Here is a 17,365-nt window from a genome sequence, read left to right as displayed (position 1 = left end):
CTGCCATTGCCTACCCATGTGCAGCAGTGCTGAAGCAGCGTCGTGTGTGATGGGCATGGACATCTCGTGGAGCACGAAAGCTGTTTCCCTCTTGACCAGCAGGGTGTCTACTTTCTCTGCCACCTTTCATGGGTTGCTGAAGTCATCTCCCTGGACGTTTTGTGGCAACCTTTCCAAGAACAGTTCCCTGAAACGTGAACAGGGGGCATGGCTATCAAGTAGGCCGAGCACGTCGCCCATTATGTCGGATGGGGCCCTGTCCCCCAAACTGTCCATATGCAGCAGACGGGCTAAACGCTTGTGTTCAGACAGTCTGAAGGTGCGCATTAAAAGCTCTCGGATGGTGTCTTACTCATCCTGCTATGGTGGCTTTTTCATGTGTGACATACTATGTTGTGTTTTATATTGTATATAGATATGATTTTGGGAGATAAATTGTGGCAGGTTTTTTAGCGTAGGTCACACACAAACACTTCAAAACAGATCTCATTTAAAATACTGGAGCTCTGCTCAAGCTGGACAGGCTGGCTCTGAATGCCTTTGCAAAAGCTTTGGGGAGTGCCCAAGGGATTTCACCAATGGATTGTTGTTTTGACAAGCAACGGATGTAAGAACTTGGAGGATTAAGTTCAGAGCCGCAGGCTGTCTGAGTGGAGGATGCTGTTTTAAGAGGGTCATGTGGTTTTCCAAGCAGAGAGAGTCAAACAGGCTTTTCTGTATGTGAGAGAGAGAGAGAGAGAGAGAGAGAGAGAGAATTCAGTTCTGCAGTTTTTTACAGTTCAGCAGCAGCAGCAGCTGGAACTGGAACACAACAAGCTGGAAAGCTTGTGGAGAAACCCTGTTTTGAAGATTGGTTGTGAGTGCTTAGTTCAGCCTGGTTAAAGACCTTGTGGTCCATAGAAGAGGAGTGACTGGCTGCCTAATGTTTCTCTTGAAATAAGTGAAACAAAAAGGAACTCTGTGGTGATCTGAAAGAAAGAGATTATCATCTGGAACACCCTGTTGGGGCAAGTTTCTTTGGCAAGACACTGACGTGGCTGATTAGAAGAGATCAGTTTGTGTCCAGAGAACAACAAATCTCTCTCCGAAAAGCAACAAGAACCTTCCTGAGTGGTAACCATTTACCTTTCAAACACCAAAGCCTGGTGAACTTCATAAATGTTAAATTCTATGCACAGTATAAGAATTGCCTGCAATCAGTAAACTTGGAGGAATGAGAAGTGAGATTGGACTGTGAATTAAAGAACTTTTCTAAACTTACATACACATTACATACACGTAAGCTTAGAATTAGAAGGGGGTTAAGTTAAGTTAATAATGAAAAATTAATGTTGGATTGTGGTGGCGCACATCCTCAAGGCAAACTGGCCCCGCTTGTATCGCCATGGGGAAATGGCATTGTCAGAGGTTTCGCTCTGACTCCAGCATCCCTTCCAGCGCGCACCCTGGGGAGTGATTATGATGTCTCAATGCACCAGGTGACTGAGCTCATGCTGCCCTTATAGGGGCATGCACACTGCCACAGTGGTGACCCTGATGAGCCCAGATGTTTTTCTGGACTCAAAACACCATGGATTCAGCAGAGGTTATCGCTGTCTCCATCAAGCTTTCCCCCATTTTTGGACCCACCGACTGAGAACGTGGTTCGGGCAGGCAGAAGCACCATTTCAACTCCTCAACATCTCCTCAGACGCCACAATGTTCTATCATGTTGTGAGTGCTTTGGACCAAGATACGGCAGCGAGGGTGGACGACATCATCCACCACCTCCTGGCTACAGGCAAGTACACCACCCTCAAAGACCTGCTGCTTGGAACTTTCGGGCTAACTCCCCAGCAGCAGACTTCCAGGCTCCTACACCTAGATGGGCTTGGGGACCGTAGTCCGTCGGCGCTGATGGATGAAATTCTGGCCCTGGCGGAAGACCACAAGCCTTGTTTTTTTCTTCCACCAGATATTCCTGGAACAGATGCCAGAGAACATCCAGTTGCTCCTCACAGTTGAAGATTTCTCGAACCCGAGGAGAGCACCAGCCTGTCTGGATGCCCTCTGGCGCACGAAGAGGGAGAATGATGCAGCCCTCAACCAGGTGGTACAACCAGGACCCAGCCAACCATAAGCCGCTCCCAAGACCAAGCCAGAGGAGCGCCAGTCATCCTAGTTTCTACCACCAGTGCTGGGTAGTGCAAGCCCATAAGTGCTGCCAGCCCTGCAGGTTTCAGGGAAATGACCAGGCCATCCGCCGTTGATGGCTGCGACGGCTGGCCACACAAACAGTCTTCTTTATGTGATGAACAGATCCACCAGCCACCAATTCCTGGTGGACACAGGGGCTGAGCTCAGCGTCCTTCTCCCCACAGCATTAGAGTCTCGAACCCAATCTCGAAATCCAAGCCTACAAGTGCCCAACAGCTCCACCATCAGGACCTATGGCACCCACAGGGCACAGATCCAGATTGGGAAGGAGAAGTTCCACTGGAGGTTCATCCTAGCATTTGTGGGCACTGTGCTGTTAGGGGCCGACTTCCTCAGAGCTCATGGCCTACTGGTTGACATGAAGGGCAAAAGGCTGGTCAACGCCCGAACATTCCACTCCACCCGACTGGAAACAGCAGAAGCCCGCAGGCCTGAAATCATCACTGTAGCCACTGCCAGGGACGAGTTTGACGAGATCCTCCACGAATTCTTCGCCATCTTAGATGCCACCCTGCCCCAACATGGGGTCTTCCACCACATTGCCACATAGGGCACCCCACTGCATGCTAGACCCAGATGGCTGCTGCCCGAGAAGGCACAGGAGGAGTTCTCCAAGCTCCAGGAACTGGGAATTATCTGGCGCTCGGACCACGCCTGGGCATCGCTGATCCATATGGTCCCGAAATCATCCGGGGGCTGGAGACTGTGCGGGAACTACTGTCAGTTGAATGATGCAACCATCCCCGACAGGTGCCTGGTGGCCCACATACAGGACTTCTCCGCCAACCTCCATGGCGCACGGGTCTTCTCCAAAGTGGACCTTGTGCGGGGATACGATCGGATCCTGATGCATCCAGACGGCATGGGTAAGACAACCATTATCAACCCTTTTGGCCTCTTTGAGTTCCTGCGTATACCCTTCGGTCTAAAGAACGCGGCCCAAACATTCCAGCGCCTCATAGACATGGTTGGAAAAGACCTGGATTTTGTGTTCATCTATCTGGATGATATTCTCATTGCCAGTCGCAACTGCGACGAATACAAAGCCCACCTCCGGACACTCTTTGCCTGGCTGGCGGACTTCGGCCTCACTGTCAAAGTGGCCAAATACCAGTTCAGCAAGGAGTCCCTCCAGTTCCTGGGGCACACCATTTCGGTGGCTGGGGCTGCACTGGCACCGGAGAAGGTAGCAACTGTTCAACGATTCCCCAAACCTTCCACCCTGAAAGGCCTCCAAGAGTTTGTGGGGATGGTGAACTTTTACCATCATTTCATCCCCGAAGCCTTGGGCACCGTGCACCCATTGTTCGTGCTCATGGCCACCAAAGAAAAGACTTTATCATGGTCAGAGGGGGCAGACAGGGCTTTCATCGTGACAAAGGAGGTTCTAGCCAGCGCCACGCTGCTGGTGCATCCGCGGCCTGTAATGCGCGTCGAAAGAACCAAAGACTTGTTGATCCAAACCAAGGCTTTTATTAACTAAAACACTGGAGCATATCACAATAGGTCGACCAGTCCAGAATGACCTGGTCTGGCTAGGAGCAATCCTTTAAGACCTGCCAGTAGGTGTGGCTACACTCTCAGCCAATCATAGTCATTCTACACTACCATCTGTACATATGTACATATACACATTGGTGATAGAATCTGTACTATCACAAAACCAGAGGCGCACACGGAGCTCTCCGTGGACGACTCAGCTACGGCAGTGTGGGGAGGGGGGTTCTGGAACAGTGGCTCGATGGACAATGGCGCCCTTTGGCCTTTTTCAGCAAACAGGTGCGTCCGCCAGAGATCAAATACAGAGCCTTCGACTGGGAGCTCCTGATGCTGTATTTGTCCATCTGCCATTTCTGCTACTTCCTCGAGGGCAGGCCATTTGCAGCCTTCATGGATCACAAGCCCTTCACTCAAGCACTGGCGATGGCCAAGGATCTGTGGTCCGCCGGACAACAGCACTATCTCTCGTATGTGTCTGAGTTAATGGCTGACATCCGGCACAGGGCCGGCATGGACAGTGTAGTGGCAGATGCGCTCTCCTGTCCAGCCATCAACACTCTCGCATCTGGCCTGGATTACGAGCAACTGGCTCAGGCACAGAGGAACGATGCGGAGACGCAGGCCTTGCGGACCGCCATCTCAGACCTCAAACTCAAGGATGTCCGGGTGCCCATCAGCCCAGACACATTGCTCTGCGACATCTCAACAGACACGCCCGGTGGTCCCGCCGCACTGGAGGGCAAAGGTCCTCAGTCTGATCCACGACCTCGCTCACCCAGCAGTAAAGACAACCGTGCGGTTGGTCACGGAGCAGTTTGTGTGGCACGGGCTGAAGAAGGAGGTGGCAGAACTTGCCAGGAACTGTACCAGGTGCCAGACCTCCAAGGTCCAGCGACATATGCGAGGCCCCATCAAGAACTTGGACCTGGCAGCTCACAGATCCACATTTTTTTTTTTAAATTTTTCTTTTTCACGCTATAAACCATATTCACCAAGATACATACAGACATCTTTCTTCTTAAATATATAGTGTCGTTTTCTCCCCCTTTTCCCCCCTCCCTTCCCTCCCTCCCTCACTCCCTTCCACATTTATTTAAAGTTCAATCTATAAGATACATTAAACCCGTTAAACAATGTTGTCACTTAATAAAAATAAACAAGAAATTTTACTGAGTCAGTTCTTTTCGTTATCTTCTCCTTCTGTCATTTTAGGTGGTGGAAGTCCACGGTAGGATTTCTCTATTATGTTTCATGTATGGTTCCCATATTTGTTCAAATATTGTAATGTTATTTCTTAAATTATATGTTATTTTTTCTAATGGAATACATTTATTCATTTCTATATACCATTGTTGAATTCTCAAGTTGTCTTCTAATTTCCAGGTTGACATAATACATTTTTTTGCTACAGCTAGGGCTGTCATAACAAATCTTTTTTGTGCTCCATCCAAATCGAGTCCAAATTCTTTGTTTCTTATATTACTTAGGAGGAAGATCTCTGGGTTTTCTGGTACATTGCTTTTTGTGATTTTATTTAATATCTGGTTTAGATCTTCCCAAAATTTGTTCACTTTCTCACATGTCCAGATTGCATGAATTGTTGTTCCCATTTCCTTTTTACAGCGAAAATATCTGTCAGATACTGTTGGGTCCCATTTATTTAACTTTTGTGGTGTAATATATAGCCTGTGTATCCAGTTATATTGTATCATACGTAACCTCATAGTTCCTGAGCATAACTTCTCCCATGTTTACTTCTTTATCTTTATATTTAAATCTTGTTCCCATTTTTGTTTAGTTTTACCATTTGTTTCCTCATTCTCCTTTTCTTGCAGTTTAATATACATGTTTGTTATAAATTTTTTGATTATCATTGTATCTGTAATCACATATTCAAAATTACTTCCTTCTGGTAACCTCAGACTGCTTCCCAATTTGTCCTTCAAGTAGGATTTCAGTTGGTAGTGTGCCAACACTGTATCGTGAGTTATGTTATATTTATCCTTCATTTGTTCAAAGAATAATAATTTATTTCCCGAGAAACAATTTTCTATTCTTTTGATCCCTTTTCTCTCCCATTCTCTAAAGGAAAGGTTATCTATTGTGAAAGGGATTAACTGATTTTGCGTCAATATTAGTTTTGGTAGTTGGTAATTTGTTTTATTCCTGTCTACATGAATCTTCTTCCAAATGTTGAGTAGATGATGCAATACCGGTGAATTCCTATGTTGCACCAATTTTTCATCCCATTTATATAGTATATGTTCAGGTATCTTTTCCCCTATTTTATCTAGTTCTAATCTAGTCCAATCTGGCTTTTCCCTTGTTTGATAAAAATCTGATAGGTATCTTAATTGTGCGGCTCTATAATAATTCTTAAAGTTTGGTAGTTGTAAGCCTCCTTGTTTGTACCATTCTGTTAATTTATCTAGTGCTATCCTCGGTTTCCCCCCTTTCCATAAGAATTTCCTTATTTTCTTTAACTCCTTGAAGAATTTCTCTGTTAGGTGTATTGGTAATGACTGAAATAGGTATTGTATCCTTGGGAAAATATTCATTTTAATACAGTTTATCCTTCCTATTAGTGTTAGTGGTAAGTCTTTCCAATGCTCTAAGTCGTCTTGTAATTTTTTCATTAATGGATGGTAATTGAGTTTGTATAGATGGCCGAGGTCTTTATTTATTTGTATACCTAGGTATCGCATTGCTTGTGTTTGCCATCTAAATGGCGATTCTTTCTTAATCTTTGTGAAATCCGCATTATTCATTGGCAATACTTCACTTTTATTTGCATTCATCTTGTACCCCGATACTTCTTCATATTCCTTCAATTTCCTATGTAATTCTTTTATTGATATTTCTGGTTCTGTTAAGTATATTATAACGTCATCTGCAAATGGACTGATTTTATATTCCTTCTCTTTTATTTTGATCCCTTTTATTTTATTTTCTGTTCTTATCAGTTCTGCTAGTGGTTCTATAGCTAATGCGAACAGTGAGGGAGATAGTGAACATCCCTGCCTTGTTGATCTGCTTAAGTTAAATTGTTTTGATATATATCCATTTACTGTCACTTTCGCCAATGGCCCCTTATATAATGCTTTAATCCAATTAACATATTTCTCTGGTAGGCTGAATTTTTGTAGTACTTTGAATAAATAATTCCATTCTACTCTGTCAAAGGCCTTTTCTGCGTCTAAAGCAACCACTACTGTTGGAGCTTTATTTCCTTCTACTGCATGAATTAAGTTAATAAATTTACAGATATTGTCTGTTGCTCGTCTTTTTTTAATAAATCCAGTTTGGTCTAGATTTATTATTTTTGTTACATAGTCGGCCAATCTGTTTGCTAATAGTTTAGCTATTATCTTATAATCTGTGTTAAGTAAAGATATTGGTCTATATGACGCTGGTGCAAGTGGATCTTTCCCTGTCTTTGGTATTACTGTAATTATTGCTGTTTTGCATGAATCTGGTATGCCTTGTGTTTTATCAATCTGGTTGATTACGTCCAGAAGGGGAGGAATTAATAAATCTTTAAATGTTTTATAGAATTCTATTGGGAATCCATCCTCTCCTGGTGTTTTATTGTTCCGTAGTTTTTTTAATACTCCTGTTATTCTTCTATTTCAAATGGTTTTATTAATTTATTTTGCTCCTCTGTTTGTAATTTCGGTAGTTCAATTTTAGTTAGAAATTCATCTATTTTGTCTTCTTTCCCTTCGTTTTCAGTTTGATATAATTGCTCGTAGTATTCCCTGAAGTTTTCATTGATCTCCGTTGGATTATATGTAATTTGTTTGTCCTTTTTCCTTAATGCCAATACCATTCTTTTAGTTTGTTCTGTCTTAAGCTGCCACGCTAGAATTTTGTGCGTTTTTTCTCCTAGCTCATAATATTTCTGTTTTGTCTTCATTTTGTTCTTCTCCACCTTATATGTTTGTAGTGTTTCATATTTTATTTTTTTAACTGCTAATTCTCTTCTTTTAGTTGTATCTTCCTTTATTGCTAATTCTTTTTCTATATTTGTAATTTCCCTTTCCAACTGTTCTGTTTCCCGATTGTAGTCCTTCTTCATCTTAGTTACATAACTTATTATTTGCCCTCTGATGAACGCTTTCATTGTGTTCCATAGTATAAACTTATCTTTCACTGTTTCCGTATTTATTTCAAAGTACATTTTAATTTGTCGTTAAATGAATTCTCTAAAATCCTGTCTTTTAAGTAGCATGGAGTTTAATCTTCATCTATACATTCTTGGTGGGATATCTTCTAGCTCTATTGCCAATAACAGGGGTGAGTGGTCCGATAATATTCTAGCTTTATATTCCATTTTCCTAACTCTCCCTTGAATGTGGGCTGATAACAGGAATAGGTCTATCCTTGAGTATGTTTTATGTCTACCCGAATAATATGAATATTCCTTTTCCTTTGGGTGTTGTTTCCTCCATATATCCCAAAAGTTGCATTTCTTGCATCGATTTAATTATAAATTTGGTTACTTTGTTCTTTCTGTTAGTTTTTTTTCCAGTTTTATCCATGTTTGAGTCCAAATTAAGGTTAAAATCCCCTCCTATTAGTATGTTCCCTTGCATATCTGCTATCTTCAAAAAGATATCTTGCATAAATTTTTGATCTTCTTCATTAGATGAATATACATTGAGTAAATTCCAAATTTCTGAATATCTCTGACATTTTATCATTACATATCTCCCTGCTGGATCTATTATTTCCTCTTCTATTTTGATTGGTACATTTTTATTGATTAATATAGCTACTCCTCTGGCTTTTGAATTATATGATGCTGCTGTTACATGTCCTACCCAATCTCTCTTTAATTTCTAGTGTTCCACTTCAGTTAGATGTGTTTCTTGTACAAATGCTGTATCAATTTTTTCTTTTTTCAGTAAATTTAACAGTTTCTTCCTTTTGGTTTGGTTATGTATTCCATTAATATTTAAAGTCATATAGTTCAACATAGCCATTTCATACTTTGTTTATCTTGCCTTTCCGTTTCCTCATCACCACCTTCCCTTCTTATCCATTTCTGCTTTCTTTTTTTGAACACATTATAAGACAACATTTCTAAAACATAAAATATTTCCTCTATTCTTATATCTAAAATTCCTTTAACCCCAATAGTCGCTCCCCTTTCTGAGTTGCCCTTTGTCCCTTGAATGGCAACCACATCTCCCCTCTCCATTTGGATTTGCGAATCCGCTCGCAATTGTCAACTGATTTTCTGCAAATTTTCGTGCTTCTTCCGGATCCGTGAATAGTTTGTTTTGCTGCCCCGGAATAGCTATTTTAAGTACCGCTGGGTATTTTAACATAAATTTATAACCTTTTTTCCATAGGGTCGTTTTTGCTGCATTGAACTCCTTCCTCTTCTTCAGGAGTTCAAAACTTATATCTGGATAGGAAAAAAAAATTTGACCCTTGTATTCCAGTGGTTTTTTTGTCTTCTCTTATTTTATTCATTGCCTTCTCCAATATATTTTCTCTTGTTCTATACCTTAGGAATTTTACTAGAATGGATCTTGTTTTTTGTTGTGGTTGTGGTTTAGGGGCTAATGTTCTGTGTGCTCTTTCTATTTCCATTTTTTCCTGTAATTCTGTCTTCCTAGGACCCTGGGGATCCATTCTTTTATAAATTATTTCATATTTTTGCCTTCTTCGTCTTCCTTAAGGCCCTCTATCTTTATATTGTTTCTTCTATTATAATTTTCCATTATATCTATCTTCTGAGCTAACAGCTCCTGTGACTCTTTAACTTTTTTATCAGATTCTTCTAATTTCTTTTTTAAATAATCTACTTCCATATCTATGGCTGTTTCTCGTTCTTCCACCTTGTCTTCTCTTTTTCCTATATCTGTCATGATCATCTCTAATCTATTCACTTTTTCTTCTGTACTTTTTCTTCTTCTTTTTATTTTACTGAATTCTTGTGACTGCCATTCTTTTACTGTTTCCATCTATTCTTTAAAAAAATATATCCATGTACTTGCCCTTCCCTTCATCTTCCATTTCTCTGTGTTCTTCCTCCTCTTCTTCTGAGTCCACTCCAAGATCTGTGTCCTTTACCTCTGTCTCTTCTGGTTTCCTTGTTGGGTTGTTTGTTTTATTTTGTTGGGTATTTTTGGTCTTCTTATTTTTATTAGAAGTGTCTTGGTGTTGGTCTTCTTCCTCTGGGTTGGTCATCTGTTGTTTCTTTGATTTCTTATTTTTATTCTCTTCCTTCTTGTTCTCGTTATTTTCTATGTTTTCCTCTTGCTGTTGTGTTGTAGTTGCCTGTTTCAGCTGTGGAGATCTCCTCCTCAGCTGGTCCCCCCTCCCGTCAGTGTTATTTTTGTCTTGCGCATCGCGCATGCGCGAATCCTCGCACATGCGCGGTTGCGCACTTTTGTTTGGCTCCGTGAGCCATTTTCGTAGTCCCAAGTTCGGGGCTTCGACTGACCTCAGGGAGCGGGCTTATCTCTCCACGGCGGGACTCCTCGTACAGGTAAGGCCTTCACCTTCTTCTTCCGACGTCTTTCCTTCTTCTTTTCTTCCCGTTGTTTTTGGTTTTTCTATCTTCGCTGCCATTTTCTCCACACTTTTATTTTCATTTTGTTATGGTTTTTATGTTTGTGCCTTTGTGTTTTCTCTATCTTTTTTTAACTTTTCTGGAGAGGGCTGGAGTTCCCCTACCGGCCACTACTCCATCACGTGACTCCTCCGCAGATCCACGTTGATGTCGTTGGGCCCCTGCCGATGTCCAAGGCCATTCACAGTCTTCATGGATCACAAGCCCCTCACTCAAGCACTGGCGATGGCCAAGGATCCATGGTCCGCCAGACAGCAGCGCCACCTCTCGTATGTGTCTGAGTTAATGGCTGACATCCAACATAGGGCCAGCTCGTTACCTCCTCACGTTGGTGGATCGGGCCACAAGGTGGCCGGACGCCATCCCGATTAAGGAGGCCTCTGCAGAGACATGAACCAGGACTCTGGTCAGCCAATAAATCACCCCTTTCAGTCCCAGCACACATCACTAGCGACAGAGGGGCGCAGTTCACATCTGCCCTATGGACTCAGATGGCGAATCTCCTGGGGGTCAAGTTCCACCACACCACAGCATACCACCCACAGTCCAACGGGTTGGTGGAGAGGTTCCACATGCACCTGAAGGCATCGCTTATGTCCAGGCTCTCCAGACCAGACTGGATGGACAAACTACCCTGGGTCCTCCTCGGAATTAGGACAGCATTCAAGAAGGACCTGCAGGCTTCAACAGCGGAGATGGTCTACGGTGCACTGCTTTCCCTACCGGGTGAGTTTTTCGGCCCAGACCCTGACACGACGGCCACCGACAGAAACCTGCTGGCGGACCTACGCATGCGACTGGCCTCCCTAGCTCCCCCACCCCTGGCACGCCACAGCACCCGGCCGTTTCATCTCACCAAAGAGCTCGACTCGGCCCAGTTCATTTTCGTGTAGAGGAGACCACAAGGTGCACCGCTACAGCGACCGTACGAGGGGCCATACAAAAGTCTTGCATCAGTACGGCGGAACCTTCACCCTGGAGATTGGGGGGAGACAGGAACTTTTTATGGTGGTTCTGGACTTACCACAGCCAGTAAGTGCACCCTGGGCAGTGATTATGATGTCACAATGCACCAGGTTACTGAGCTCATGCTGCCCTTAAAGAGGCGTGCTGAATTTGAATAAAAACAGTCGGTAACGGCCTTCCACTGCTCACACCACCACAGGATCCTGTTTTCATGTTTAAAGATAATTAAAAGCAACTTTTGTTTAAGTAACCATTTGTCTTGGTGAATATCTATTGCTGCTGGGTTTTGGTGTCCTCTGGGCTCGTAACACAAGAAATCTGTGATCTTGGCGGCTTGTGGCTTAGTCGAGGGCGCCCACCATGTGGTAGTAATGGGTGTTATAGGAGGTGATTTTCCTCGATTTGGTGGAACCATACTTTGGGCTGTACTGGCCAGAAATTCGACAGCTTCTATTACAGCATGTTGATTGAAGAGTCTGCCTCCATTGGTGGGTCCAGAGTGCCATCTGAACCATCGGTGTCACCAGTGTAGCTAGCTGCTACAAGCTATGGCTCTACGGAGCCTACAGCGCAGGAGAGGTTATAGCTGTATACAGGTTAGCTCAGAAAGAACATGCTGTTCCTAGAAAGAATGACACAAACCTCAGTTGAGTGAAGTTAACACTGAGCTTTATTGGGCTCACAGCCCTGCTTTTATTCTCAAGATGAGGGGCATGATCAAAACCCCCTCAGTGCTGATTGGTGTATTTGCAATCTGCTTTCCTTGATAGGCTGGTTAGACTTCTTTAGTTGTGGCCAATTGGAGAGCAGAACTATGGACCTCTTGTAGTCTGCTGGATCATCGTGTTCATCCTTCATTTCATGAGACAACCCGAGGCTGCCACAAAACATTGCTTGCCATACAATCTAATCATGTATTAGAATGGGGTTATCTGTCTTTTTCTTTAGTGATTTGAAACTCCATTTATAGATAAAGTCCTTTTCTTCCCCTTCCTCCATTGAGTAGATTCCCATTTGAACCCAAGACGGGGGTTGTCTTAAGTGAAGAAGACTGCGAGAAATCTAGCCTGTGCACCTCGGTAATTTTTTTTAAATCTGGAAGTCTAAGTCGTCCCAGCCCAATGCATTTCATGGAACCTTATTATTACATATAAACTGTCTAATATGGTTGTTTAGTAGCTTAAAATATTTTTAGGTAATGGAATAGGCAGCAATTGAAAAAGGTATTGCAGTCTTGGCATCACTTTCATTTTGACAAAAATATCCCTTCCCACCAAAGTAATCAGTAAGTCTCTCTATTTCTGTAGGTTGCTTTCTATCCTCCCAAGAAGAGAAATATAATTTACTTTGTACGGATTTTGCAAGTTAATGTCAGTTGTTATTCCAAGATATTTTATTCCATCCATCTTCCATTTAAATTTACTTCCTTTTTGGTATCTTTAAATTTCAAAATTTGTTAATGGCACTATTTCACTTTTATCCTTTTTTTTTGTAGCTTGATAGCTTTCCATATTTTTTTAGTGTTACTTGTAATTTTTCCAAATATTTAGCCAGTTCTGATAGGTACAATGGCAAATCATTGGTGAATAGTCTGATTTTGTTTTCTTCTTGTCTGACTTTGAAGCCCTTTATATTCGGATCCCTTTTTATTATCTCCACCAATGGTCCAATCGCTAAAATAAAAAGCACTGGGGACAGGGGGCATCCCTCTCAAATTAATCTACTCAGGGGAACACTGCCAAAATCTGATTATTTGTTATTATTTTAGCTTATGGTTTATGGTATAAAGTTTTTATCCAATTTATAAATGTTTCCAGTGTTTTAAGCAAAAAGGCCCAATCCAAACTGTTGAATGCTTTTTCTGCATCTAGGGAGACTGTAATACTTGGATTTCATTCAGATTTAGCCATGTGTATTATATTAAATAATCTTACTAGACTATTTGAGGAATGCCTTCCTTGAACAAATACTGCTTGGTCTGTATGCATCAGTTTGGGAAGTATTGGCCTAACCTAATGCTTTCACTAGTATCTTATAATCAGCATTTAACAGGGATATTAGTCTGATTGACAAAGTTTTTTATGGGTTCCTGTTCTTTTTTGGTAACTCTGTAATAATCACAATTGAGAATAACTCTGGGAGGGTCTGTGTTTCCATAGTTTGGCCCTGGACATCCATTAAAAGGGGCAGTAATAATTCTTTGAATTATCTATAAAACTACTATAGATTGAAATACTTGTTATTTGAATTTTTATGTATAATTGTATACCTAATGTGAAATAGAATGTGATGTCAATAAAAATTTACATTGCACATTTGGAAGAGAAGTTCATGATGTTGTACATGGAACAAATTCTTGTTACTGATGTATACTGTCGTATAGAACGTTCCTTGAAACTTAAAAATTTCACCATAAAATCAGATACCCAAGCCTTGTTGGCAAAGTCTCAATACCATCGCTATCTTTCAGCCAGCTCCAACACAATCTTGTGCCTGCCCTGTTAGTTATTTGCGAAGTCTCAGTGCTCCTCCGTGGGGTCCGACTGCCATCGGCTCTGTACAGGCTTTAAACAGCCTATTACAGGAGCTGACAGTGGTTTATTTTAAAATATACAAATAAAATTGAAACCTTTACATGGTAATTTGTTATTAAAATATCGTGATTTGCTTTTAACTGCCAGATTTGAGTTCATCTTAAACAGAGGGTATCACTAAAAACCATAATTTTAGATGGAAATTCCAGGGTCGTCCTATTCAGAGTCGTCCAAAATGACAGCATAAACGGTATTTTATTGTTGACATCTCTTTTTATAACACTTTACTTGTTTGAATACTGTGTACTTTCATTGTATTTCAGGGTCCTCAGGGCTCCAAAGGAAAACCAGGCCAACATGGTTTTGTGGGAAAAAAGGTATTTGGGAGTCCATTTCAAAGAATTTTTAAGGCTATTGCCTCAAAAGCATAAATATATTTTTAAAAATCTAACATTAGTAATGTATTTTGTTCAAGGGTGCAAAAGGTGACAAAGGTTCTCATGGCTATCCTGGATTAAATGGTCTTCCTGTGAGTTTGAATGATTGAAGGCTTGATTTTGAAATGTATCACCAAAAGATATACACAGTAATGTAACAGCAATCATGCATTTTAATTCATAGGGACAGCGAGGTGAAAGTGGAAAAAATGGCCTGGCTGGGATTCCTGGCATAAGGGTTTGTTACATGTTTGATTGATTTCAATCCTATTACACATTTATTGATCATGGGAGAATTTTATTTTATATGATATCTTGTATGTTCCTGAAAATTTCACTAATGAGTGTATTATTTTTGATGTGCAGTCACTGTTGTCACAGAGGAAAACAAGGAGTTAGTTGTTTTATGCATAGCAAAGTCCAAATGAGCATTGATGTTTTTTTTTTCATAATTTAAAGCATTCTGTTGAGGTAGGATTCTAATATTGTTACTCAGTACTTCAGGCTACATAGGCTAACGCGAATTTAAATGGACACCATGAATTAATGAGAACTGTGGAGGTAGGATTCTAATATTGTTACTCAGTACTTTTGACTGCATAGGCTAATGCGAATTTAAATGGACACCATGAATTAATGAGAACTGTGGAGGTAGGATTCTAATATTGTTACTCAGTACTTTTGACTGCATAGGCTAATGCAAATTTAAATGGACACCATGAATTAATGATAATTAATTCAAAGAGGAAAAAATACAGGAGGTGCTAATCAACAGAGGCCTTTTTTGTCTGTGTTTGGCAAGAGGCCTTGAAATTTCATAGACTCTGGAGATCATATTAATGAATATTAGACTCTCAAAGCTGCTTCCTCAAAACTATTTTGTTTTCCACAACTGACTTGTTTGTCCTGACAGTTTGATCTTATGAATCACAGTGGAAGGTCTGAGATAGTGAGTGAAAAGTAGAATACAGAGAGTATGATTTTATTATGTCTTTTACTTAGCATGCTCCATCGGTAGGTCTGATATATTGACAGCCACATATTTTGGGACAAATTGGCTCCATCTAGGTTATTGGATCTAATTTTGCCTTCACCATCTCTTAATCTTGCGCCAAGAGCAATACTGAGCATTGAAGTGGTTTTGTTTCGATTTTACACTTTTAAAGTTGGTCACAAAGTATCTCAGAGAACTGTTAAGAAGCAATTACTTAATTCTTTATGAAAGTAATGAGTCTATAGTATCATATAGGAAAAAATGATTAAGTTTGTCCTTCCCTAAAAGACATCAGTAAGTTAGATCAGATTTTACAATGACAAAAATATTGATTAGACTTCAGTTAGATTATTATATTTAAACCTGTTCATTACACTTTAATAGGATGTTAAGGCCAGAGAGAAGGTGCAGTACAGAGCCACTAAATTAATAGAAGAGAATCCACATTCCAGATCCACCATCTTTGCTACTCTGCAACATGAATGCTACCACCAAATGCACCATTCTCCTTCCTCCCCTGTCAGCATTTTAAAGGGATGGTTCCTTCTACATTAGTCTGGTGTATGCCAAAATCTTAACCATTTACCCTCTTCATTTTCAGTTTAATTTAGCTTGCAAGGGAAATAAATGTAACCTTTTCTCCTCATCTCCAGGTTTCCAAGCAATTCTTCCAAGTAAAATAGTGATTTCCATTAAAAAAATTTTAAAAATGCAAATGCTGGAAATCTGAAATAAAAACATCAGGCTGGAAACATTTGGCAAATCAGGCAGCATCTTTGGAAAGAGAAACAGAGATAATGTTTCTTGTCAGAAACATTCATCAGAACTGGGAAAATGAGAAAACAAGCACATTTTGAATTGTGGAGAGAGTGAAGGAGAGATGGATAGGACAAAGGGAATATCTGTAATAAGTTGAGGCCAGAGTATATGAGGTTTCCACTATTTACTGAGCCATCTGATCAATAAATTTATGAGGCAAGTGGAGAGAAAAGGGACAGATGGAGATGTTAAAGCTATGAAATGCAGGTCATAACTGAATTTGAAATACAAAACCAAAAGGAGAATGCTGGAAATGACCTGTAAATCAAACTACATCTATGGAGAGGTAAATAACAAATGGATAACCTTAATGCAGACTGACCAATTCTGATACAAACAGAAATAAAAAGCTATCTGAAGTAGCAGGATCCCCACCGCAAGCATTTATAGCCTTGTGCTACTTGAAAGAAGACACACACTCGTAGTGTAGTCAGGTTAAGCTCTGAATTTTATTAGGGCACAGGCCCTACTTTTATACTTGCACTGTTCCTTCCGAGGTCCCCCTTGGCTGATGTCGCAACATGCATAACAAAGCGGGTTTCCTGCGCAAATATACTGTCCTATAACAATGCCTTTCTTCACTGTGCGCTGCCTCTGCCTGTTGGCTGTGCAGCAAGGTCCATTTTGGGATCATTGGCCTTAAAGCTGCCCTTGCCATTCACCCGCTGGTTTGCTTGTTGGGGCCAGTGCTGCGGTGTGGGCTGCTGGCCTTTGGTTGTGCTTGCTGCCTGGAGTGCTGGCTCAATCATAGCCGCGGGAGGGCCGCCAAATTACCTCCCCCCCCCTCCAAAACCGATGGTATTGTCCTTGTAATTATCCTTGATGCCCATAGGCAAAGTCTCTGCAGCCTTCAGCGCCCTGTCTCTTCGGTGTTCTGCTGATGTCTCGACTGGGTGTGCCGGGTCCAGGTGTGCCGGCTTCAGCCTGTCTGTGGTGAAGACCTCTGTCTTGCTTCCACCCTCCAGCTTGAACGTGGCTCCATTGTTGCGGATGACTCAGAACGGACCCTCGTATGGCCTCTGAAGCGGTGGACGATGTGGACTCCTGCTAATGTAAACATACAGTCCTGCAGAGTTTTGGGTATGTTGGCTCTCGCTTGTCCGTGCCTGGAATGTAGAAGCAGGGCCAGGTTGCCGATTCTTTCCCTTAGCCTGCTGAGGAACACTACAGAGTCGTCCTGCTGTCTGCCTGAGGATGATACGAATTCTCTCAGGACCACCAGTGGAGCTCCATAGATGAGTTCAGCCGAAGAGGTGTTGAGATCCTCCTTGGGTGCCATGCGGATGCTCAACATTACCCATGATAGCTCATCTACCTAATTGGGTCCTTGGAG

General features: G+C 41.7%; 1 protein-coding gene across 7 annotated transcripts in view; it reads left to right on the top strand.

Annotated features, from left to right (window-relative positions):
* The window catches only part of LOC138736468 (collagen alpha-1(XXI) chain-like), a 330,315-nt gene that overhangs the window by 172,583 nt on the left and 140,367 nt on the right, over positions 1–17,365 (top strand). For 6 of the 7 annotated variants that reach the window (XR_011340296.1, XR_011340295.1, XR_011340297.1 and 3 more), the window contains exons 13-15: positions 14,106–14,159; positions 14,258–14,311; positions 14,404–14,457. Coding sequence is in view for 1 of the 7 variants with exons in the window: in XM_069886041.1 (XP_069742142.1) it covers positions 14,106–14,159; positions 14,258–14,311; positions 14,404–14,457 (162 nt within the window). In the remaining 6 variants the exon portion in view is untranslated. The remainder of the gene's footprint in view (positions 1–14,105; positions 14,160–14,257; positions 14,312–14,403; positions 14,458–17,365) is intronic. The other variant, XR_011340298.1, reaches the window with a different exon arrangement.

This window comes from Narcine bancroftii, chromosome 6 (genome assembly GCF_036971445.1).
Source record: "Narcine bancroftii isolate sNarBan1 chromosome 6, sNarBan1.hap1, whole genome shotgun sequence".
In the NCBI taxonomy this organism is placed as follows: Eukaryota; Metazoa; Chordata; class Chondrichthyes; order Torpediniformes; family Narcinidae; genus Narcine; species Narcine bancroftii.
This window is presented reverse-complemented; position numbering and strand designations above follow the sequence as displayed.